This window comes from Chanodichthys erythropterus, chromosome 5, assembly GCF_024489055.1.
Source record: "Chanodichthys erythropterus isolate Z2021 chromosome 5, ASM2448905v1, whole genome shotgun sequence".
NCBI lineage: Eukaryota > Metazoa > Chordata > Actinopteri > Cypriniformes > Xenocyprididae > Chanodichthys > Chanodichthys erythropterus.
The window spans coordinates 27816140-27841999 of record NC_090225.1 but is presented as its reverse complement, the minus strand read 5'-3'; the positions used below and the strand labels follow the sequence as shown (position 1 = coordinate 27841999).

The 25860-nt window shown below is 37.1% G+C and overlaps 1 protein-coding gene across 3 annotated transcripts in view; it reads left to right on the top strand.

Moving 5' to 3' along the window:
* The window catches only part of LOC137020781 (protein quaking-B-like), a 127827-nt gene extending 103267 nt beyond the window's left edge, over positions 1-24560 (top strand). Inside the window, exons 5-8 of one of the 3 annotated variants that reach the window (XM_067386801.1) lie at positions 14546-14633; positions 15125-15424; positions 19590-19667; positions 20480-20598. In XM_067386801.1, coding sequence (XP_067242902.1) covers positions 14546-14633; positions 15125-15424; positions 19590-19666 — 465 coding nt within the window. In that variant the 3' untranslated portion in view covers position 19667; positions 20480-20598. Of the gene's footprint in view, positions 1-14545; positions 14634-15124; positions 15425-19589; positions 19668-20479 lie in introns of all 3 variants that reach the window. The other 2 variants (XM_067386799.1, XM_067386798.1) reach the window with 2 other exon arrangements.
* The last annotated feature ends 1300 nt before the right edge of the window (positions 24561-25860 follow it).

Below are 25860 nucleotides of genomic sequence, written 5' to 3'. Positions count from 1 at the left end.
TTTCTGAACGTCTTTGACGGATCGCGAGACAGACGGGTTTACGCTGTTAACTTTTTCAGTTATTGTTGTCCACGCCTTGTTTTTTTTGCTATTGGCATTGTAGTCGCTAAATTTATTCATTAAAGTGGATTTGGAAGCATTGTATTCCTCCAAAATACAAATATTTTCAGCGAAGGAAAATTGTGACGAGCGCCCACTGTCGGCCATTTTGTTTAAGTTGTTCAGCGTCTTATTTTTCCCACAAAGCAATGCAATATAGACAGTCTTACTTAAGACTGCTGTGTGCTTATTTTATGCAACGATCTTTCTTCAGTGACTTTAGTTAGTCAGACTATTTCTAAGCCATTATCTTAAGACTGTGTCTATGTTTATGCAACCGGCCCCTGATTTGTCTACTGAATTGAGTGTGTCGAAGCAGACTGCACGACTGTGTGTGTGAACACTGTCTTCTAATACTCCCTATACATTATGTCTGCTTAGTGTGTTACTGTTGTTTATGGGCACAGAACAGATGAGGATTTTATTCGACAGAGCCTGCATTTGTATGCGCACATAAGCAGAGTTTTGGCACCAGGGACACTTGCACTACTTCCCTCTCTCAATGCCAATTATCATAAAACCTCATGTGCAGTAAACTTTCTTAAGACTGTAAGCTTTGCGCTCTCCCACAGGTTTGCAGCTGAATTGTTGCATGTTCACATACTGCCTCTCTAAACGCACAAGTGTACATATACAGGCCTATCTCTCTTCCTCTCTTTCTCTCCCAGGCCATTGTGACCCTGAGTACTTTCCCTCACATCCAGGAAAGGCTACTTCCCTGCCTCTTACCGAAATAACCTGTAGTCTAATTTTAACCTGCGGGTTTTCAGACAAAGAATAGAGATCTTAGTGATCTTAGCAGTCATTTACGTGGCTAAATTTACCCTGCAGTTTTAGTGGAGGTTGCAAATGTCAATTAAGCATAACTGATCTATTCACAGTGTGATTTAGGCACTAAAAAAAAATTGTTTTTTTGTTTTTTTTTGACTGTGTACCATGGTAGTACTGTAGTGGGTTTTTTTTGTTTTGTTTTGTTTTGTTTTGTTTTGTTTTGTTTGTTTGTTTGTTTTTCCTGATGAAAAGGAACTGTGGAAATACCTGTACCATCAAATGTAACATGGTACTTCCGAAAATACCATGGTAAATGTCAAAAAAAAAAAAAAACTTAGTAGTAATCATGGTTCTTTTTGGTACTTTTTTGAAAGTCTAGATATGTACCATGATATTCTTGGAAGTATTTTGTATTACCATGTAAGTACCATGGTACATTCAGTAGCACTGTACACTTCAAAAGTTTTGGGTCGGTAAGATTTTTACAGTGGTATTTTATGCTCACCAAGGCTGCATTATTTTGATACAACAAAAAAAAAATACAGTTAAACTGTAATATTGTGAAATATTACAGTTAAACTGTAATATTGTGAAATATTATTAGAACTTAAAATAACAGTTTTTGGATATATTACCATGATAATGTATTGTGTTTTGTTTTAAAAATAATAATAATGTGGCAGAGCTGTAGTACAGTGATGGTTTTACACAATAATATTCTGTCTGGTGGTACTTTGAAATATACCGTGAAATTAGCATGATACATGTTCAACATAATGTGGTACAATTATAGTACTTGGCAGTACCATAGTACTTTTTGGTACTTTTTTGTAAGTAGGAATTTTTTTAGATATGTGCCATGGGTATTCTGGGGGTTCCTTGGAGAACAATATAAATACCATGGTATATAAATATGGTAACCGTTCAGTTCGCATAACCTGATATTGCTAAGTTCAACATGTTCCTGGGTCAACATTTTTGTTGATCCTGGAACAACATTCAAATCAATCATCAGATTTGAGGGACAAGTTTACAGATTATGTCAAGTTTAGGCTTAAAATCATGAATTGGTGCTTCTGCATCAGTGTTATTCATCTATCATTTCCCTCTGATTTTAGGATAACTTATGGGTAGGGTTAGGTTTAGGGGTAGGAATAGGGTTGTTCCAGAATCAACAAAATATGTTGACCCAGGAACGCATCTAACTCAGCAATATCAGGACGTGTGTTCAGTAACGTAGTACCTCCACAGTAAAGGTATGGACAGTCTCTTGTTCTTCCGTCTGTTTGTGTCGGTATATGATGTTCTCAATTCATTTTTTTCTCAATTAACAAGTGCTGCTCATATTCGACAAGCCAATTACAAGAGGTACGACAATAGGCTCAACATAAATATTGGATTAAGCTGTAATTATTCTCATAAAGCAGTTTTAATCTTCACAATGACTGTAAGTAGTGTATATCTGTGAGTGAGTGTGTGTGTGTAAGCGTGTGAAAGCAAACAGGAAATGTGTTATTTCTCAATAAACGCAGCTCTGGTTGTCCTGGGTCTAACATGTGTGCAGCTGCGAAACAGTCAAACTCGCAGCTCATGCCATGAGATTGGGGCGGGGCTATCTGTTTGACCGACCAATGGAAGGCAGGGGGAGTGTTTGGGAAATCTGTCAGCTTATTCAGTGTAAACATGTTGATGTAAGTTTTCACATCAAGATCATGATTATTTCCGAATTTCATAGTTTTGTAGGTGGTTAATTGATTTGCATGTAAATGCTTAAAAGGGCTGACTTTTGATAGTTTTTTCAAGTTTGTTCTACTTTCAGTGACATCACATATTTGTGAAGTTTATCTCTGGAAAGAGTCTCTGAGGAAGAGAGTTGTAGTGCTGAGGGATGTGGGGAGATAAATCAGCGGGTTCCGGTTCGGCGTAAAGGGACAGGACGGACCGTGGAGAGGATGAGGTGTGGCTGGAAGCCAAGCCTCCCTGTTTGTGTTTTGTAAAAGAGCAGCTGTGCGCGCCGCGAGTGGAACGCGTTCTTACTAGCATCCGGTTTCCACTCGCCAGGTCCTCCCGTCCTCGTTTGGCCAGTTATCGCACCCCCTGTCCTTCAGTCTTCCCATTCGACCAATGACCGTCTGAATCACGTTTGACAGGTTCGGTGTTCGTCCTTGGCCTCGAGAAATGGCTACTAATAAGATAAAGCGTGTAATAGAATAAAGCACTGGAAAGAATAAAATTGGATCATATTTTGTGTTGTTAGAGAGAAAGCAATCACTTGAGTGGTTTGCGAGAGAGCGGGAAGTTGGATGCGTGTCCACCTTGCAGATGACAGTAGGAACAAAGAAGAGAAAAGAGAGAATGACCTTCAGACAAGAGCTACTCTCAATCCAACACACACATAACAATTCCATCAATCTAAGTTCAGATAGAAAAACACCTGCCGGGAGAAACACACATGTAGAGGAGGAGAGAGTCATGTGTGTTTTCCTGACACAAAGACTTTAGAAAACTAGGAAGCAATATAATCCTGATGGCACATTCACACCAAGAATGATAACTATAATGATAAAGATATAGAGTCCACACCACAACTACATTGATAACAGCACAGAGAAACAATATCACTGGAATCACTTTCAAACCTTTTCCCCCCAGTTGAATGATAAAAACAATAACAGCCAATCAGAATCCACCACACTTTTAAGAACTTGAGCATTTAAGTCAGGCCTTGAGTCAGTATTGATCCCAGAATGCACGGCAGACCAGTCAGGAGGAATGTCGATTATATGTAAAAGATATTATGTAAGGGATAATGTACATCCAGCCGTTGTTATCTCAGAATAAACCCTGACAGGGTGATCCGGAGGGGTCTTGAATCAGGCTGAAGGGGTTTATTCTGAGATAACAACCGGCTGGATGTACATTATCCCGCTTATTACATGGCTACTTGCCACATAAGTAAATAATTAGACACAAAATATTTTATTAGCTCTTTAAATTCAAATCTTCCGCGGAGACGCTGGAGAGAGCAGTTGCTAGCTCGGCAAGTTCAAACTAGACGGACATTTAAGAGATACGGTACAGTCACACCACTTATTAAACCGCATTTCGCCACATAAATAATTATGGGGATCAGAGATATTGATCTGAGATTGCACTGTTTTAAAATCATACCTGTTTGCTATCTTATAATCCAACAGTGTACAAAACAACAGTCACAAAATGGCAGCAGCTGCGTTTGTATGAAACGAGAGAGAGCGAATCCATGATACTGGATGACTTAATTAAATAACTGTACTCAAAATATTGATTTGATTACATTTTAATGTTTTATTAGCTCACCAAACGCAAAACTTCAATGAAGAAAAAACATTCCTAGCAAGTTTATAATGCTGTAGTAGACTTCAGAAACCCGGAGGAGCCTGTGTTATCTGTTTTCAGCGGATGTTATCGGGGAACAACATTCCACTAGATGACCTGATTGACCAATCAGAATCAAGTATTCCACAGAGCCGTGTAATAATTGTTTATAACACATATACGCACACTGCCATTCAAAAGTTTAGGGTCAGTAAGAAGTGACAGTAAAGACTTTTATAGTACATTGTTACAAAAAAAAATAATCATATTTTAAATAAATGCTGTTCTTTTGAACTTTCTATTCATCGAAAAAAAAATTGAAAAAAAATGGGTAACACTTTATTTTAGTGTCATTGTCACATATGTTACAAATAGTTACTATAATAACTATAAATTAATGATAATTACATGCAACTAACCATAAACTAAACCAAACCCTTATCCTAACCCTAAAGTAAGTACATTAATTACTATTAGTAAGTACATTAATAGTCACTTAATATTACTCAGTTCTTAAATGTATAATTACAGTGTGACAAAGACACCTTAAAATAAAGTGCAACCGGGTCAATGACGTGACTGGTCTTTTTTTGTCCAAAGAACTTAATAATAATAAAAAACAAAGACATGACATCCTAAGTACATAAGGTAGTACAACTAGATCTCTTTTATTAAATACAAAAGGTTTTAATTATATTTTGCTACATTTAAAGCTTTTTAAGTGTCAAAAAGTCAGTCGGTTTAACCATCCAATGGCCAATACAGCCATTTCATATGTAATTAAAATATCTTAAAATGTAATAAATGTATTTTTATTCTGGCATGATTTTATAACCTCATATATCAACATAGTACAAAATGGTATTAAAATTATGTGTAGAAGTCGTTGCTTTGTTAGGAGATAGAATGTCCAGAAAAATGAATTTAATTTATGTAATTCGGAGTAACCAATATAAAGGGACCATTTTGGATCAAGTCATGCGGTCAATATCATGTGACAGGATGTGACATCATTCAGACACCTGCAAAGGACCACATGATTTCTTTTAACTATTTGAAAAATTCATGCTTTCACTTGATCATACACATGTCCCGAAACATCAGGTCATTTCGGTACAACCGCTGTAAAACATGGAAAATGTTGTAATATTTCAAAAACTTGTACTAAATATAAAATGTTTGGTTGTCCTTTTGTTAGCAAGCTAACTAGCTAGCTAGCCTGTTAACATTGTTTAAAAATATTGTCATTTGGAATAACCAAAAGTGTAATTTGGTAAAACTGAAATTTAAGTTAAACTGAATGACTTTTTTTGGTGACAAATTTTGTCCATATTGTAAAAAAATGACAAAAGCAGTGTTACTTGATTATAAAAAAAAACACAATCCCATTGTTAACACTTAATAAATCTTCAAAATTCAATTATATGTCCATGTTTTTTAGCACTTTTAAAAACCTTATTTGTCAGTGTCCCAACCAAATGTATTATGATTTCCACAGAAACATTAAGCTGAACATAAAACTTTTTGGTAACACTTTATTTTACAGTGTCCTTGTTACACATGTTACATGTAGTTACTGTAGTAATAACTACAAATTATGCATAATTACACCCTAAACCAACCTCTACTCCTAACCCTATAGTAAGTACATGTAGTTAATTATTATTATTGAGTACTTAAGTGTATAATTACACTGCATAACCAGCATTTTTAACACTAATAATAAGAAATGTTGGTAGCACTTTATTTTACAGTCCTGTTTCCCATGTACATACTATGTACTTATTGTAGTAATTACAATAACTGGGTAGTAACTAGGTACTAACCCCTAAACCTAACCTTAACCCATGTAGTTTCCTTATATTACCCAAAACTTTCTTAGGTAAGTACACTGTAAGTACATACAGTCCAACCCAAATGTTTGAGCAGCAAATTTTATTTATAAAAATGTACTATTTTATTCAATATTTGTGAGTACTATGTATTAGTATGTCTTTAAGAGTAATAATTTAATCAGTTGTAGGTTGAGTCTCCAGTGTGCTTCTCTGTTTGTGTTGCTGCCTATGAAGAACGCTCCGAATCCGTCAATTATGAGGATCCATTTCAGTTAGGATGCCACCTAAAGGGGCGTTCACACCGCCAGTGATTTGCGGTGACAGAGCAACCTGCAGTCATTCATTTTTAATGAGAGTTCAGGATTTCCAGCGAGATGAGCGACAACAACCGTTGGCGATGAAACAAAGTTAAGCAAATTTGTGTTCAACTTGATGCAAATGAACTGCGATACTGTTAATACACTGATACAGTTGAGTAGCAACCAAGAGCACAGACACGCAATGACCTCCAGTGGTTTAATCACTGTCAATGTGACCGCCCCTTCAGAAGGCAGCTGCCTATGGAGACTGTAGAAAGCAGGGCAGGTTTGGAGCTTGAGAGAGAGAGATGAAGGTGCAGACCTGACATGCCATGATGGAAAGTTGTAGGCTGGCAGGCATTGTGTTGTAAAGGTCATCGTGATCCCAGTCTGAATAGCTCCAGAGTGATTCCTCTTTATGCAAGCGGACTTTAAAAGCATTTTACATTGCCTGACCTGTCTCTCTGCCTGGATCCTGGAGTTTGTATCATAGCACTTCTCTGTAAAATCTCTGCTTTTAGGCACTTTTTATCATTTGTATTAATATCTTGGGTCATGCGATTACAATGGTCAGCGCTAAATATACAGTACCGTTCAAAAGTTTGGGGTCAGTATGTTATTAATACACTTAGGCCCCGTCCACACGGAGACACGTTTAGGTGTGTACGCAAACATTCTGTATCGTATAGGCGTTTCGTCCAGACGCCACATACTGCTCTGGCATGTATACTACATCGTTTTGAGCCGGTTTCGTGTGTACGCAGATATTTCTTGAGACGAGGGAAAAAAAGATCGGATAGGGAAAGATCTGTCTTCATGTGGATGGGGCCTTATTCAGCAAGGATGTATTAACAACACCGTTTTCAACTAAAAATGTAAAAAATGTTATGTATTTTAGTTGTTCATTTACACGACAATGGCATTTGGGGACCTGAAAATGCAAGCTTTTGAAAATAGGTTTCAAAGTGCAAGTTTTGAAAACGATACTGTTATCGTCTCTGTGTAAACTACAAAAACACGAGTTTGTGAAAACGTCATGGACATGCGTATGATGTGTAGGCACATAGTGTTCCTTTACAAAGTGACATCGCCATCTACTGGCCTGGCATGAATAATACAAAGTTTTTAGTCATTTTCGTGAATCCATATGTGAACGGGGATCATTTTTGACAACGTCGTCATCTGTACACAAAAAAACACAAAGGAAAGTACACAATTTTTGTAAAAAGAAAGTAGATCATAATTTTTAGTTCATCACTGTCATGTACTCTAAATTGATCGAAAGTGACTGTAAACACATTTATAAAGTTTAAATATTATATTAAATGCTTTCTTCTCATTAAAGGATTAGTTTCAAATAAAATTTTCCTGATAATTTACTCACCCCCATGTCATCCAAGATGTCCATGTAAAAAAGAGCTTGGAAGGCAATCATTTGTTTATATAAAGCATATACATTTACTTTTTTTTTCTCGAAAATTCACTAGATAAGACTCTTATTCTTCGTCTGGTATCATTTAAAGCCCTTTGAAGCTGCACTGAAACTGTAATTTGGACCTTCAACCGTTTGGAGGCCATTGAAGTCCACTATATGGAGAAAAATCCTGGAATGTTTTCATCAAAAACCTTAATTTATTTTTGACTGAAGAAAGAAAGAAATGGACATCTTGGATGACATGGGGGTGAGTAAATTATCAGGAAAATTTTATTGAAAGTGAACTAATCCTTTAAAGAATGGGTTTACTCCAAAATTTGAAGCAGCACACTGTTTCTAACATTGATAATAATAAGAAATATGTATGATTATTTCTGAAGGATCATGTTGACTGGCTGCTGAAAATTCAACTTTGCCACTGCAGGAATAAATTACTTTAGTAAAATACTTACTAAAGTAATCAAAAATACTTTAATTGCTTTAAAAAAATAATTAATTATTTTAAAACATATTCAAATTGAACAAAGTTATTTTAAATAGTCATAATATTTCACAATATTACTGTTTTACTGTATTTTTGGTCAAATAAATTATGGTGAGAAGAAGAGACTTCTTTTAAAAACATTTTAAAATCTTACCAACCCCAACTTTTGAACGGTAATGTAAAAGTAACAGTTTTTAATTGGATCACTCAAACCACATTTGGAAGTAGTCAAATGCATATGACAAGATTTGATAACAAGTACCTCAGCATCCAATCACTGTTCCAAAACAAAGGTTTTATGTTTTACCAGCTACATACGGCTTCAGAAGACAGCGACTGAAAGATGTGGAATAGCAGCAAGACTTCACAGGATATCGTACAGGAACATGCGAAGAACATGCTGAAGATCCGTTCATTCAGATGTCCGACTAAAATAACAGTTTTAGGCAACAGAGACAGTATAAGAGGAGGATAGGAGAAATCGAAATGCACAGTAGGCATCAGGCTGAAAAAAAACAAAGCAAAATTAGTCAGATCCCGATGGCCAAATAGTGAGAATTTGATTTAACCACCCCCGAGTGCTCTATATATTAAACTGAAATCAAGACCGCTGGCGCTGGCTTCGAGCGCTCGCACGCAGATACTCGCGCATTAACACGGCAGCTCTGGTGCAGAGAGAGGCCCTTTGTTCTGTCAGTGAGCAGCTCGGTGCACGACGGGAGCAGGAAAGGCCCACGGCAACGCCGTCACAGAAGGAGAGCGAGAGATGACGGCAGACACATGTGGATGAAAGAAGGACAGTGGAGAGGAAGAGGCCTGGAAAAACATGGAGTGTCACAGAAAAGATTGTGGCTCAGAGCAGAAAAAGACAGATTGTCAGATGTGCTTTAATACATTATTGGCAAGTGTGAAAAACAGAGTAATGTCATCAATATGCAAAGACGTAAAACTGTTTTTGATAGGCTAGCCAAAGCATGACACACTGAAAGATTCACAGTAAATGGTGCTCATTGTATATGTGGTGCTGAACAGGACTAGGTTGTGTGGGTAATGATACAAACTGGTTTTTAAATGACTGTCTGGGAAAGTTAGCATCCCTACGGATCCCAGCCTCAACCTTCACAGAATGCTTTGATGACATCACAGCACCTCTCACTGGCACACACCTGATACTGCAGGCCGGGAACACCGCTTGTGTTGGGAATGTGTAGCCCTCCTGCACACTGTACAGTATACACTGTGTACTGCATGCTGTTTTCTACAAACATGATTTGATGCAAAATAAAATATAGAACCAGGGACTGGGTCTGCAAATTACCTATAGAGCATCGGCTGCTTGAAATTGTTATTCTGCATTGTCCCTGTTAAATAATAATAATGTTTTAAAATGTAATTATGCTACATTTATGCTAATTATACTATAATTATGCTACAGCCGTCATCTGTCATTGTCTCGTAAATATGTGAAAAAGCATCTTAAATTTTGTCATTCCACTCAAATGAGTTAACAAAAAGATGTTAAAAATCACATTTATACTGTGTGGTTCATTCATCACATTAGAAACGGAAGGTCAGGAAGTCGAGTGCATTGCATTGTGGGATACAGTACTCTTTGAAATGTGTTCAGGTTTAATACTGCACATTTTGGCTAGTATCGTTCAAATGTTTGCGGGGTTTTTTTTGCAAAAAAAAAAAAATGTTTTTTAACAAAGGATCAAAATTGACAGTAAAGACATTTGTTACAAATAAATATTCTTTTGAACATTCAAAGAAGCCTTAATAAAGTGTATCATGCACTGTAAAAAAGTGTGTAACTTAAAAAAAAAAAGTTACCTGCTGCCTTAATTTTGAGTTCATTGAGTTAATACAATGAAGTCGATTGATTTAATCAACAGAAACTCAAAATATTATGTTATCTGAACCACATTAATTATCCAAGTTGATTTGACAAAAGAAAAAGAATTATGACAAATCATGAAAATATTTTTTTAGCATTTTGGTTTCCACAAAAATATTAAGCAGCACGACTGTTTTTAACAGTGTAACTCATCACTAAGTAATTAATTACTGTAATTTAATTACTTTTCCCTATAAAAAAGGGTTTATTTTCTGTAATTTAATTTCAGTTACTTATGATGTAATTGCATTAAAAATGTATGGAACAATTCTATAGAAGATTTTACATCAAATGCATGTAAAAATGTGTTTTTAATGTAACCTTCTCAATTTAAATACTTTGGTCAATTCAAGAATAGTTTATGCAATTTTATATTTATTTGAAAAGAGCAGTTTCATGTCTATTGTTTTATTATTCAGCTGGTCGAGGTTGATATGGGATTCAGAAAGTAATTAGTAATAAGTAATGCAATACTTTTTAGAGAGTAATTAGTACAATAATTGAATTACACTCTTGAAGATGTAATTAGTCGAGTAATTAGAGTAACTTACTCAGTACTGCTTTTTAACAGTAATAATAAGAAATGTCTCTTAAGCACCAAAAATTAAAATAAACTAAAGAAATTAAACATATTAATATAGGAAATGGTTATATTAAATTGCAATATTTCACGATATTACAGTTTATACTGTAATTTTGATCAAATACATGCAGCCTTGATGAGCAGAAGAGATTTTTTTAAAAATCTTACCGACCCCAAACTTTTGAACATTAGTTTATATACTGTACTTTGCACAGTATACAATAAAATATTATGAGCAGTATGATAGTATGCTATTCCGAATGTACACTCTGTTCAGAAAAGCAGGCTATCATAGACTGAATCCCAAATGGCACACTTCTATGCACTTTCGATCTTGTGGACCTGAAATGGCTGCTGCGTGCGCGTGTCCGTTAAGTCCACAAGACCATAGGGTGTCCCATTCATCATTTTAGGTTTGAGAAGGGTGCTCGCGAATGCCCCTTTTGCGGCTGCTATGCGCCATCGATGCCCACAAGTCTCCAAGCTACGCAGAGGACTTTACCCGGCAGTCAAAATGGCATTACGTCACAAAAGTGCGGATTCAGAGGAAGACCGTGAGGGTTTAGGGTGCCATTTGGGATTCAGCCATACTACTCTGACTATTTCTGCAGTATGCAGTATGTATACTGTGTGCAGTACACAGATGTTCAGTATGCATGGGCTATTGGAATACTGCATTTGCCAGTAAAAAATTTATTTGACTCAATAGTTTTGATGAATAGTTTTAAAACAAAACTGAATAAAACCTTTCTGAATTATTCAGCTGTCATGCAGAATGCAGTAAGCAGTGTGCTAATATTCCACTCCATACGTAGCCATTGAATACTCTGTTTTATCCATAAGACCAAGTTCACTTCACCCTCCTGAAGCTTTCAAAACAAGAGCCTCCTGCGGTCCCATCATCTGTCATCGCTAATAAAGCTTGTCTACTCACCAGGACGTTGTAGTGTAGATCAAAACAACAACACAGTATGAAATAACATATATATTTCATAACTTCATAACATAACTTTCATAAATTCTGCTATGTAGGCCATCTCTGAAAAGAGTTTTCCCCCCAACTTTCTCACCTCGTTCTCAGGCTCTCGTAAGTGAATGTGCTCTCAGAGGCCTGCCTCTCAAGGACAGAGCACATTAGGCTGATTAAATAAAGACAGAGAGTGATTTATAACAGCTCTGTCCTGCTCTATTCATCAGCGGGCTCTTGACTTAATAAAGTATTGATATTTAGATACACAGGGAGCGGGCAGTGTTTCAGTGGTGACGGGAGGGCGCAGGGGACCGGGAACAGAGAGGAGCAGCGCTGCAGGGCAGTAAATACATCTCTCTTACCGTAGCTCATCTCCACACGGCTCAAACTCAGACTGAGGGAGTGAATGCTGGGCAGCACTGATGTGAGGAGGAACAAAAAAGCATTGCCATTTTCTTCTGGTGTTGTTTCATAGTACAATTGAACAAGGTAAAAAAATAAATAAACAGACCATAAGGAAATTTTTTCTAGTCATTTCCAAAAAAATCTAACTTCTTATTTTGGTAACACTTTACAATAAGGTCTCATTAACTAAAATAAGCAATACATTTGTTACAGTATTAATTCATCTTTGTTACGTTAGTTAATAAAAAATACAGCTAGGTATGTCCATTAAATGATATGAACAGATACATCTTTTGATTTTAAAGGGGTGGTTGATTATGATTTCACTTTTTTAACTTTAGTTAGTGTGTAATGTTGCTGTTTGAGCATAAACAACAAAGTTACAATGCTCAAAGTTCAATGCAAAGGGAGATTTTTTTTTTTTTTTTTTAAAGAATTCTCTGTTTAAGGACTACAACAAACGGCTGGTAGGGACTACAACAAGCTTCTTCCTGGTTTAGTGACATCACTAAACCTAAAATTTACATAAACCCCGCCCCTGAGAACACACAACAAAGGGGGCGAGGCCATGTTGGGCTGCTTTAGAGAAGAGGAAGAGTTGTTGTAGTAGAGTGTTGTTGTCATGCCGTCATTTTACGCCGGACTGCTTCACAAACGAGAGTCAATTCAACACAAAAGATGAACATGACGACACATGCTAGTGGATGAGTTGAATCAACTCCACAGCAACTACATCAATTTATCCACTAACCATTCAGAAACGTCCAGTTTCATTCTAAAAGTTGTAACTTCTTCCTGAGTCTCTCCATCAGTGTCGACTCCAGTTTGAACAATGTAAGGCTGAACACCGTTACTGACAATCCTCATTTTGGCTGCGTGAGATTCTCCAGCTTTGTTGTTGTTGAGCTGTTAAAGCTCCGCCCTCTTCTGGAAAAGGGGCCGGGAGCAGCAGCTCATTTGCATTTAACAGGACATAAACAAAAGCAGAATGTTTTTCCTCACACCCAAATGAGATTTTGATGGTTTGATAACCTTAAGCAAAAATATCACAGTTTCACATATCATGGCAGCTCTAAAATGTGTTATTTTAAAATGTCTAGGTAAAAAAAAAAACTTTTTTTTTCCTGTGAACACATTTATTTCTAAGCTCACATTCCAGGGACACCAGAGACTTCGATTACATATTGTAAAAGGGGCATAATAGGTCACTTTGTGTAATGAAATTAACAATAAGTATAACTAATAAATGCTTTAGCTATATTTTTATTGTTAGTTTGTGTTAACTAATGTAGTTAACTAATGTAATGTGATGCTGTGTCCACCGGTGAGAGGGCGGGACAATGAAACTACATTATATCAAACAACAACTATCCAATCAGTTCTCAATGGACAAAATCAAGTGCCGCCCTACATTTTTTCTTGTTCGAGAAGCCGTTTCACTTGGATATACAGGGGAAAAAAGACAATCGTCAACTTTAAATTTGGGTGAGATTCGAAAAAAAAGCAAAAAGCTGAGAAAATCGTGTTTTGTCAAAGACTATCTGAATCGGATTCGGAACAATGTTTAAAACATAGATGGAGTAGATCGCATCCATCAACACCCCCAAAGCTTCACAGTCATTACCTATTTGTGGGTTTCACACTTCATTCTGTAGCGTTAGGCAGTTTTGATTTATATGCTGTTGAATGTTTAATGATCGTGTTAGCTTACAAATGCATAAGCAATGCTTCTGTCACTACCATATAACAGTTAAAACAGGGATTGCTGGAAAATTCAGCATTGTGTCATAAATGATGGAAACATCTGTCAATGGCAGGGAAAGAGTTAAAGAGTTAAAAATCTAAAAAGCTTGCTAAAAAAGAAATTCAAATGACTATTTTTAATTAGTTCAGGCTGTAACATAAGCTATGCATTGTTTGTAAATGCGAACGCTTCTAGCTACGCAAGCTTGATTTCACATTTACATTCCAAAAATGTGTCTAAACGCATTTCATAATGTAACAACAAGTAAGCATCCTTAGTGCTTATATCGGGAATTATTGCAGGCCGTTTTCGTTGATTAGTTGATTAAACTTAGTTTATAGCTATCTACCTAAACTTATTTAAACTGTGGAAATGTTTCTAGCTAGCTACCTGAATACATCTCTTATAATGGCACATACCTTTGAAGGAAACTCTATCACTCCCTGGAGTACTGAGGTTTATTACCGCCGCAGCAGAGGAAGAACACATATTAAATATGTACAACAGGAACCCGTGCTTGAAATGCGCTGCCCAAGCAGGAAATAAACTTATGTGTGAGACTTTGTACCAGAGATTTTGTTAGATTTCCAGCTGCAGTGTGAATAGTTGCAGTAGCAAACAGTATCGACAGTGTTTTGACCCCTTTGCGTTTCTTTATACCGACAGGCCGAAGGGGAGGACAGTCTGAAGAAGATGCAACTGATGGAACTGGCCATTCTTAACGGCACCTACAGAGATGCCAATATCAAATCACGTAAGCCGCCACTTCCTCTGCAAGCAAACAGAAGCAGTGTTGTTTGAGGCCTTTGTAAGCGCAGCTCTCAATAATCCAAGTGACCCTGATTCCCTGATAAATGCTCTGACAAATGTCTCAGTATTGTGATCCAGAATTAGCGCATACATCCAAATAGCAGCTAATGAACTGAAAGAATAGAGAACACACACTGCTATCTGTGAAAACAATGTTTTCTTAATTTACTGGATGTTGTGACATCCTCCTCCTCGCTTTGCTGCTTTGGTAAATAGTACTGAAGCGCTGTAGAACTGCAGGACTGCGATATTGTTAAGGCGTATGTTCGAATGCTCTGCCTTGTTTACTAATGAATAGCTAAACGCCTTTAGCATCGCTGTCATGCTCTGTGTCCAGTGTTTGCCTGTGCATGGTACTAACTGTTTTTGTCTTTTTTGTCCCGACCCCACCCGTCTTCATCCACCCCCGCCCTCGCATTTTTCTGCTCACCGCAGCTGCCCTTGCATTCTCTCTTGCAGCGAGCGCCCAGGCGCCACGGATCATCACCGGCCCAGCACCTGTCCTGCCGCCCACAGCCTTGCGCACGCCCACACCCGCCGGGCCCACCATCATGCCCCTCATCCGCCAGATCCAGACCGTCATGCCCAACGGCTCGACCCACCCGGCAGCCGCCACCCTAGTGCAGCCCGGTCCGGAGTCGGGCCTGATTTACGCGACGCCCTACGAGTACCCCTACACACTGGCACCCGCCACCTCCATTCTGGAGTATCCCATCGACTCCAGCGGCGTGTTAGGTAAGCATAGCTACACTTGCCAATGTCTGACCACAACCAGAGCTCTTTAGCATGGACCGTGGACTCCCATGCCTTCTGTGGCCGTATGCTAGGGATGTGCGGTATGACGATATATTCCACAGTAAATATATTTGCTTTACCTTATTTTCATGTACCATAGAGAAAAATGGGGTAAACATGTGAAAATACCAAACTTAAAACTTAACTTGCACAATTTGAGGCAAGTTTGGTTGTTTACAGTTGGCGAGCAACTTAGCTAAAAACGTATGACTTCTTAGGTCTGAACTATCCATTTTATGATATTGGGTTTCATTCACAGTAATTGCGTGGATTATTTTGTGTTTGTACGCACAGGAGAACTTATCATGAAAAATCTCTGCATCCATACACACATTAATTTGTTCTTAAAGGGTTAATTCACCCAAAACAAATTATGTAATTAATTACTCACCGTCATGTCATTCTACACCCTTAAGACCTTCATTCATCTTCAGAACACAAATTAGGATATTTTTAAAAAAAAATCCAATGGCTCAGTGAGGCCTCTAATGCCAGCAAGTTAATTTACACTTTCACTGCCAAGAAAGGTACTAAAATCGTATTTAAAACAGTTCATGTGACTACAGTGGTTCAACCTTAATAATATAAAGCAACGAGAATATTTTTTTTGTGTGTGCAGCAAAAAAATAAAATAATGACTTTTCAAAAATATCTAGTGATGGCCGATTTCAAAACACTGCTTCATGAAGCTTCGAAGCTTTATGAATCTTTTGTTCTGAATCAGTGGTTCGGAGCGCCAAAGTCATGTGATTTTAGCAGTTTGGCAGTTTGACATGCGATCCGAACCACTGATTCGAAACAAAAGATTCGTAAAGCTTTGTTTTCATTTTTGGGTGAACTAACCTTTTAATGTTAATTTTCTAATGTAAGAGAATTTTGAGTATTGTAAATGAGCGGCCATGTGTACAAGATTAGTCATTTGCATAAAACACGCCCAAACGTCTCCATATAAGGAGATAAGCCTTTCGATACTCTCGTCAAACATATGCCGCTCTTGCCAGATCCTTAAGCCCAAAGTATTCTCCGTTTTTTATGTGTATGCGAGCGTACGCGAACAGTCGAACACACAGCCGTGAAAAGTATACTTGACTTGACTTGATTTGTTTTCTTTCATGCTAGAGTTGTACAAATGAAGGTACTTGAACCTCTTCACACAATCTCTCATCTATATATGTCCATCGTCGCTGTAGCTTGCATGCGTTCCCGTCTGTTCTGTTTATGCATGTTTTTGAACTACCTTGTGAATCGACTCCCACAGGGGACGATTGCCACCTTGTGGATAATCTTATTACTGCAAAAAAAATTTAACCGCCGGCGTGTGTACAGTATGTGCGTATACTTCTGCTGATGAAATTCACATCTTGCGCGCTGTTCACTGACCCTCGCGTAAGAAGTAAAGTATACTTTGGGCTTTAGAGCAATGCCAAGTGTCATTCTCAAAAACAATAAACACCTTTTATACAGACCCAGATTACAGACCTCTCATGAGCCAGCTGTACATATGTGTAAATCTGCGTTATTCAGAGAAATCTCACAGCTGAAGCTATAACACAGCTTTTCTTATTTTTTCCCTGTGTATGATTAACCCTTAAATGCATAACTGTTTCGCCAATCATTCTTACATATTCGGGTCTTTATCGACCCGGATCTATATCTAACACGGAAGGATCTCTACCTGTCACGATAATTTAAAACTCCACTGATATTAGAGTAACAATTACAGAAGAATAAAATAAAGCATATTTTGATACCTTTTGAAGCTTGAAAGGGCTCCGTTTGAGCAGATGTTTTATGCCATCATCACTGTCCTCATCAGAGCTCATTTGCCAGTAAATTCAGAAAATAATAGGCTAGTTTTATGTTTGAGTTCACGAATATGAGCCCATTCGCGATCTCAAATGTATTCTCAAAACTATATAATTTTCAACATCTTCAAAATCAATATTTCGATCCCTAACAGCTTCACCAGATCAATCCAGTAACAGTTACAGTCATATTTGATTGCGTTCAGTACTTGAATGAGTCGTCACTTCAGCATTGTGTATCAGACATTGCCACCTTGTGGAATAAAGGTGAATTGCACTTATTCCGTCATCTAAGATTCAATTATTGTTGTGCAGAAAAAATATATGTACACTCATACACACCTCGGGTCGTTTGCGACCCTATACAATTTTTACAAAAAATGAATACAAAAATAGGTATTCTTTTATAATTTTATGATTTTTTTCTTGTTATATTCTTTAGAATGAATTGATTGAGGAATACCAAGAAGGTTGATGTCTTAACTTTAAAAAATGAACGAGGAGGAGGGTAGTGAATGACATCCCGGGTCACTAAAGACCCGAGGTATGCATTTAAGGGTTAAATATATAAGATGAAATTAAATTATATTATTTATAGAAAAAAGTTAATATAAAAAAAAAGCATAATTTTTATGATGAAATAAAACTACTTAACACGATTATAAGGCCGCACAGAGAAAGTGCTTTTTGCGTACGTGTGGTTTCAGATGTTCCTACAGTTTTTTGTAGATATAGAATCAATTTTAGTACGAACGTTTTTTGGTGAATCATGATGTGTGTTTGTGAAAACGTTAGTACGCATATTTCTCGCACAAATTTGTGCATACGCATGCTTAGTGAATGAGACCCATTGCTTTTACATTTTAAGTACCTACCCTATGACTTCCTCTTAAATAGCCCCCAACACAAACTCACCCAAACCTGCCCTCCTACACCAGCGAAAGCCTCTAGTTTCCCCCATGAAGGCCACCAGCACCAGCAGCCTCTGCTGTCACAGAAGGAAGTAATATGCAATCATATAAAAACAACAATACATCAAGCCTTTTCCACTTAATCCATTTAGCATCATAGAAAGTCCTCCCTCGTCACTAAAAAAGAGAAAAAAGAAATCCTTTTAAGAAATGTTTGCATAAATGATTGGCTTTTAAGTGCTCTACGGGCTTTATATGAATAATGAGAGCGCTCTCTCTGAAAAGCCCTGTCCTCTCCACTCCACACAAGCCGTATGGCTTCATTAAAGCACTTGAGAAAAGCCGATTATGAATATCATGTTACCAACAGCATTCTGCCAGTTTAACACTTGCTTCTCCCAAAGGCACTGTGTTAAGTTGAGCAGCGACAAATAGCCCATCCCAATGCCAAGAGCAGCGTGTCCAATTAGAGCAGATGAAGTAGGGTTTAGCTACTGTCCAATAAGCATGTTTATTGAGGACGGTTCACAGCACGGTCCTTATAGGACAGTAAGAGCGTTGCACTGTCTGTGGGTGGATGTTTCTGGGGTGGGCGTTCACATATACAGTGATTTTGCAGGAGCTAGTCGGCCAGAAGTCAGTCATTTTAATGAGAATTTGGTGATTTCCAGCAACCAGTGTGGGCGTATCCAGTGATTCGGCAAAGTTGAGGGAAAAAAAATCATCTTTATGCAAATGAGCAGTGATGCAGTGCGAAAAGAGAGACATAAATGTTACCTATCTACAACTTTATTATTTCTATTATTTTTTCACATTTTAAAATAGTAAGTCATCAAAACTATGAAATAACACAAATGAGGTTTGGGAATTATGTAGCATTGATACACTATTATAGTTTTAATAACACTTTAGTTTAGGGTCCAGTTCTCACTATTGAGTACTTTCTTATTAGCATTGTTTATTACTACTTTTAAAGCACATAATAATATCTTATTCTGCGTGACTATATTCTACATACCATAATCCTGTATACTAAACTTAACAACAACCTTACTAACTATTAATGAAGGCCTTCTGAAGCGAGGCGATGCGTTTTTGTAAGAAAAATATCCATATTTATATACTTTTATAAACTATAATCACTGGCTTCCGTACGCGAGTCTAGTTCGGAAGAGTGACCTCTGACCCGACGCATGACATATTGACGAGCGCAGAGGAAAGTACTACTCTCGCCTATGCTTATGCTGCGGCTACATCCTACGTCATACGCCGAGACTCGAGTGTCTCATGTACACGCGGACGGATGCTACCGGAAGCTAGTGATTATAGTCTTTAAAGTTATAAATATGGATATTTTTCTTACAAAATCCCATCGCTTCACTTCAGAAGGCCTTTATCAACCCTCTGGAGCTGTTTGGAGTTCGTTTATGATGGACGGATGCGCTTTTTTGGGGTTCAAAATCTAAGGTACCATTCATTCCCATTATAAAGCTTGGAAGAGACAGATTATTGTTTAATATAACTCCGATAGTGTTTGGCTGAAAGAAGAAAGTCATGTACATCTAGGATGGCTTGAGGGTGAGTAAATTATGGGATAATTTTCATTTTTGGGTGAACTAACCCTTTAATAAGCAGTAATTAGGGGTTTATTGAGGCAAAAGTCATAGTTAATAGTTAGTTAACAGTGAGAATTGGACCCTAAACTAAAGTGTGACCAAAGTTTTTGGTTAATATTAGAATTCTTTTTATTTTATTTCATTTTAATTGATCAATTTTTAAAAAGTTTTAGTAATTTATTTGTTTTGTCATTTTTATTTTTTCGTTAGTAAATATGTCTATATAGTTTTATTAAGGTTTAGTTTATTTAGTTTTAATTATTTTAGTAGTTCAATTTAATTTTGAAAAAAAAATAATAATAATAATTTGTTAAACAATTTATATTTCAGGCATTTTAGAAACCATCTCAGAAATTATTGGTATTCTGGGTTTGATTCAGTCATTGATAATCATTAATCTTTTATCATGCACTGCTGAAATTCATATTTAAAAACTTTCTCCTCCAGAATATTCTTAGTGTGCAAGAGTCCTTGTCAGATTATAAAGCCAACTTATTAATTTTTTAAAAACAGCCCACCAGAACCATTAAGGTGGAAATAACGCAGAGCCACTGCTGCTCTCCGGTGATATAATGGCTGTATGTGTGAACGCCCCATAAGAGATGGAAGGATGTTTTGAGGGGAGGTTTTTTACCCTGTTTTCTTTTTGTGTGACCTATACAGCGTCCTCAAAGGCCGAAGAGCTGCCCCTCTACCTGGGCTTTCAGACCTGTCACATTCCCATCACAGTCCAGCGTGGAGAGCCAACCGGTCGGCCTCCCTTTTAAAGTGCCCCCTCTTTCCCCCGCCCCCTCCGACAAGCCCCTCCCTCTCACCGCAGACACACCCCCTGCCCCACCTCCCTCTTATCGGACTGGCTGGACTCCCCGGCCTCTTTCATTCTTTTCAGTTTCTTTAAATCATGGTTTTTGTTGTTTTCTTTGGGTTTTGTACTTTTGTTTTTTATCTGTAATGTGATGTTTTAGTTTTTTGTGTGTACAATGATGAGGGAGACAAAGCACTGAGCCCCAAACTGCTGCACAAGCCTTTCTGGATGACCCCCATCCCTCAGTCTGAGCGGGCCACATCAGGGTGAGGGGCATCAGGAGGGGCAACATGAGGATGGTGAGGGGTCAGTGGGGGTCAGATGGGGGCTGCTTAAATGTGAGGAGAAAAGGGGCATCTGTTGGAAGCCAGGCTGTTCACTGGGCAGTTTTAAGACAGTATGGTGGAGCATTTTGGGTTCAAATCTAAAGTCACAATATCTAACCACACATCAAGGACATTTACAGCTTATAAACCTTTCTACTCTGTTAAACCTGTTAATAACATGTCAGGGTCATAGTTTACCACAAAATTGAAAGAAAATATAAGAAATATGTTTGGTGTTAAGGAAAATTAAGATTTTTTTGCATTATGACATTATTTTTGTGACAACCAAGAGCATTTTCCTAATATTAATGTGAGGCCTGTTTCAGACCACATGCGTAAGTACACCATTTCAGCTGTATTTATAAAGTATTTATATTCATTGTAGTATTTTTTGCACTGCGGTATTACAATAATTTTTGTCTATTGAGAATCAAAATTTTGAGGATTATATAAAAAAAAAAAAATCTAAAGCATTATAGTAATGACAGTATGGGGAAATGTGCTTATTTGTCTTTTGTCACAATGCAAAATATCTTAACTTTTATATAATGTCAGATTTTTCTTCTGATTTTTGGTTGAAATATGATGCAGACATCCACTACTGTTCAAAAGGGTTTTTTAAAAAGAAATTACTATTGTTAAATATTAATAATAGTAACTAAATAATATAATAATATTATTAAATAATTAAATACTTTTATGCTGCAAGAATGCATTAAATTGGATCAAAAGTGACAGTAAATAATTTATAATGTTACACAAGATTTCTTTTTCAAATAAATGCTGTATTCATCAAAGAATCCTGGGAAAAAAATATGTATTGCCGTTTCCACACACACACACAAAATGTTTTCAACATTGATAATAATCAGAAATGTTTCTTGAGCAGTAAATCAGCATATCAGAATGATTTCTGAAGGGTCATGTGACACTGAAGACTGGAGTAATGATGCTGAAAATACACATCACAGGAATAAATTACAGTTTAAAATATACTCAGATAGAGAACAGTTCTCTTAAATAGTAATAATATTTTGCAACGTTGCTGTTTTTAATGGTATTTTTGACCCAAACTTTTGAACAGTAGTGTTTGGCCTCATTTTACTGAGATCGACCCTCACAGAGCCATCATCTCATGAACTGTCCTAGAACGTGCTCCGTCTGACTGCGGTGTGTGTTGCTTTTCCCCGAGGACCGACGGTCCCGCCACTAATTTCCCGTTCCCTTCCTTTATTCTTTAGGTGTGGCTTTCCCCACAAAAGGCTAAATGCATTTCCCGGGATCCTCACTGAGCCCCTCATCCCATCTGAGTGTTAACATTCACACGCTTTCGTTTCACAGCTGCCTTGTTGGTTTTGAGTGATGTTTGTTCTCAAGCATGAATCTGGCCTAGCAGTCAGTCAGACACACTCCTGTTCGTTTACACTGGCTATTCTCAGAGACTGTACTCGTAATGCCACACATATGCCTCCATGCTCACACACATGTCCCCTGGACTGTGCCGCTGACTGCTATGCTTTGGTGTGGAATGGAAGGAGAAAACAAATCGATTGTTCTGCTTTACTAATCACTTAATTGGTTGCCGTACATTTCTATTCTCCTGTTTCTTTTGTACTCCAGCAGATGTGCCTAAATGTTGTTCTCTCTGTGCCTTATCTCAGAGAGTGACTTTATCAGTATTATATTTAAAAACACTGTCGCTCCAGCGCAAGATTACGTGACTAGTAAAGCTCCCAGTCGAGTGTAATGTCCATCATACTGTGTCCAAACTGATGCTAAATGAAACCACGTTTGAATTTTGTACAAACACGTGTTGAGAGATTTACATATGGGGAAAAAAGTATTATTTGTGCCTTAACTTGTATAATTTAAATGATTTGCATTTGTCAACACACATTTTACGAAACCTGGTGGAGACTGTGAGGTTTGACTGATCTGATGTTGATGTGTTTTCTGGTGATGTTATTGCAATCCAAGCAGGTGCGGTGACAACTAAAGTTCGAAGGCACGAAATGCGCGTCCATCCTTACCAAAGGGTAGTGACCGCAGACAGAGGTTAGTTTAGTTCATGTGCTTCCATTCATTACCAGTAGCAACTCACTGTTGGTCCTGATCTGTTGTGAAGCATGTGCAGTTTGAGCATGTTAAAAGACATTCTGTGCTGTTTTAATGTGGTGTGTTTGTTCTGAACCCGCACACACACACACACACACACACTTATATATACATGGTCTTTCCTGCGCAGGTGAAGTGGTTGACTTCATTCCATTATTTTGATGACCTTATGATTTCAGCATGATGTTGATGACAAATAATGGATCTTTTCATGTGAACATAGGCTTTGTTCACCCCATTACACTCTGCATTTCTAGTTTTCTCTAGTTATGCAAACTGTAAATTGGCTTGACTCTTGAAACATTTGGATAGATCTCATCATGAATTTGTCCTTTCCAAATGAGCTAAAGCGATTGTTTATAATTGCATGTAATGCGGCTGAAATCGCAGCGACAGCAATAATGCGTGTTAAAATCCGAGTTCACTATCAATAGGTTATAGGCTTTTCAAAACAAACAGAAAAATGCCATTATGCAAACCTTAAAGCTGAAGTGTGACATTTTGTTGATGTTAAAATATATGCGGTCACAATTATTAGTAAGCCATTCGTAGATTAAATTCCCCTAAAGTGTAAAGACTGACAGAGCCAAAGACTCCTTCAACTCCTTCAAAACATCATCTTCTTTGAACATCCCAACACTGACTTCACCAATGACCTAATATTAAGGAGAAGGAGAAACCTGTCTGAAAACAGACATTATTTTATGTAATTCTGATGTTAGCGGTGCAGAAATTACACACTTCAGCTTTAAAGAAAAGAAAGATGGCCTTTACTGAATTTGTTTCGCTATGTCTGAATCAACAAGTGTAATATATAATTTGAATATGATATGGGCACAGCCTGTTTAATTTGATCATTTTATTGTCTATCAGTTAATTGGTTAAGATCTATTTAAAGAATTAGTTCACTTTAAAATGAAAATTACCCCAAGCTTTACTCACCCTCAAGCCATCCTAGGTTTTGGATGCATCAGGATATTTATTAATATAACTCTGATTGTGGTCATCAGAAAGAAGAAGGTCATATACAGCTAGGATGGCTTGAGGGTGAGTAAATCTTGAGGTAATTTTCATTTTAAAGTAAACTAATCCTTTAAGTACTAATAATAATGAAATCTCTGCTGATAGTGAGATTTGATTGACAGTTATCAAAATTGTGTCCAGTGTTGCCAACTCTTTTCAATGTAAAGTTGCTAAAGCTTGCTCAAAAAGTAGCAAAATGTGGCTTGATGACATAATGTGCCAATTGTCGGCACTTTCCATCTGTTTTCTCTCCTAATCCGTGCTCACAGTCTGGATTTTAATACAATATAATGCAGAATGTCCAATAAAGCTCTTTTTATTGTCAGACAATGGAAAGAGTATGATATAGTGTTAACCAGCTGAAAACCAGCTCCAAAAAGTCGTAAGATTTGTCGCTAGTTGCTTTTTTGAATTATTCTTTTTTTTTCATTAACTTGTACTGTATAGCTCCAAAAGTCCCCCATATTTTTTTTTTTAATAAAACACACAATTTATGTATTCAGAGTAATATTTTGTGTTTATTGTTGACAATTAAAGGATTAGTTCACTTCAGAATTAAAATTTCCTGATAATTTGCTCACCCCCATGTCATCCAAGATTTTCATGTCTTTCTTTCTTCAGTGGAAAAGAAATGAAGGTTTTTGAGGAAAACATTCCAGGATTTTTCTCCATATAGTGGACTTCACTGGGGTTCAATGGTTTGAAGGTCAAATGTCAGTTTCAGTGCAGCTTCAAAGAGCTCTACATGATCCCAGACGAGGAATAAGAGTCTTATCTACTGAAATGTTTGGTCATTTTCTAAAAAAAAAAAAAAGATATACTTTTTAACCACAAATGCTCATCTTGCACTGCGATGCGCCACGCATTACGTAATCACATTGGAAAGGTCAAGCAAACAAAGCGAACATGCAAAGACCAAGTCAAACGCCCTTTACAAAAAAAAGGTAAAACAAAGATTTCAGACAATTTTGAAGTTGGAGGAGAAAATTAGTTTTTCAAACATCTTGGATGACAAGGGAGTAAATTATCAGGAAATGTTAATTCTGAAGTGAACTAATCCTTAAATATTATCATAATATTTGGTTTGTGAGCAGTGAGAAAGAAGAGAAGAACATCTCAAGCTTCATAACGTTTCTTCATTTAAAGTTCTCAAAAATCCATAATCTTTGTTTTTTAAAATAATTTTGATTTAGACCCCACCGCATGTTTAAAATGATTACATTAATCATAAAAGATTACATTAGTCCTTACATGAAGCTTCCTTGATGTAAAAATCATCTCAGTGCTATGAAATAATTATTACAAAATCAAGTATTTCCACAAACTGTAAACTGATATTTCCCCGTTCACATGCATCTCATTGCGTATAAATTCAGTTGGCGCAGGTTAGACTGCGTGTGTGTGTGTGTGTGTGCGTGGTTAACGATAGAGATGTTTTGTTTGCTTAAGCTGGCACAATGACCACAGTTATCCAGCAGATCAGAGACTGAGATTGCTTCCTCTCTTTTAATGTTTTGTTTTTCATATCCTTTTTGTGCTTTACGTGTTTTTATATAATGGAACTACTGCTTTGAAGAAAATCTACTTTTGAGAACCCATTTGCACAGAACTTCCAGATTTCCAATCTGTGCATTTGTACTGGACCACACAAATCACTTTTTTGTTTTATTTCAGCTGTTTACTTATTTTATTGTTATTATTATTTCCATCTGTCGATATTTGTCTCATTTGATAAAGTGTTTCTATGTGGCACAAGCCTTTTATTTTGCACTGAA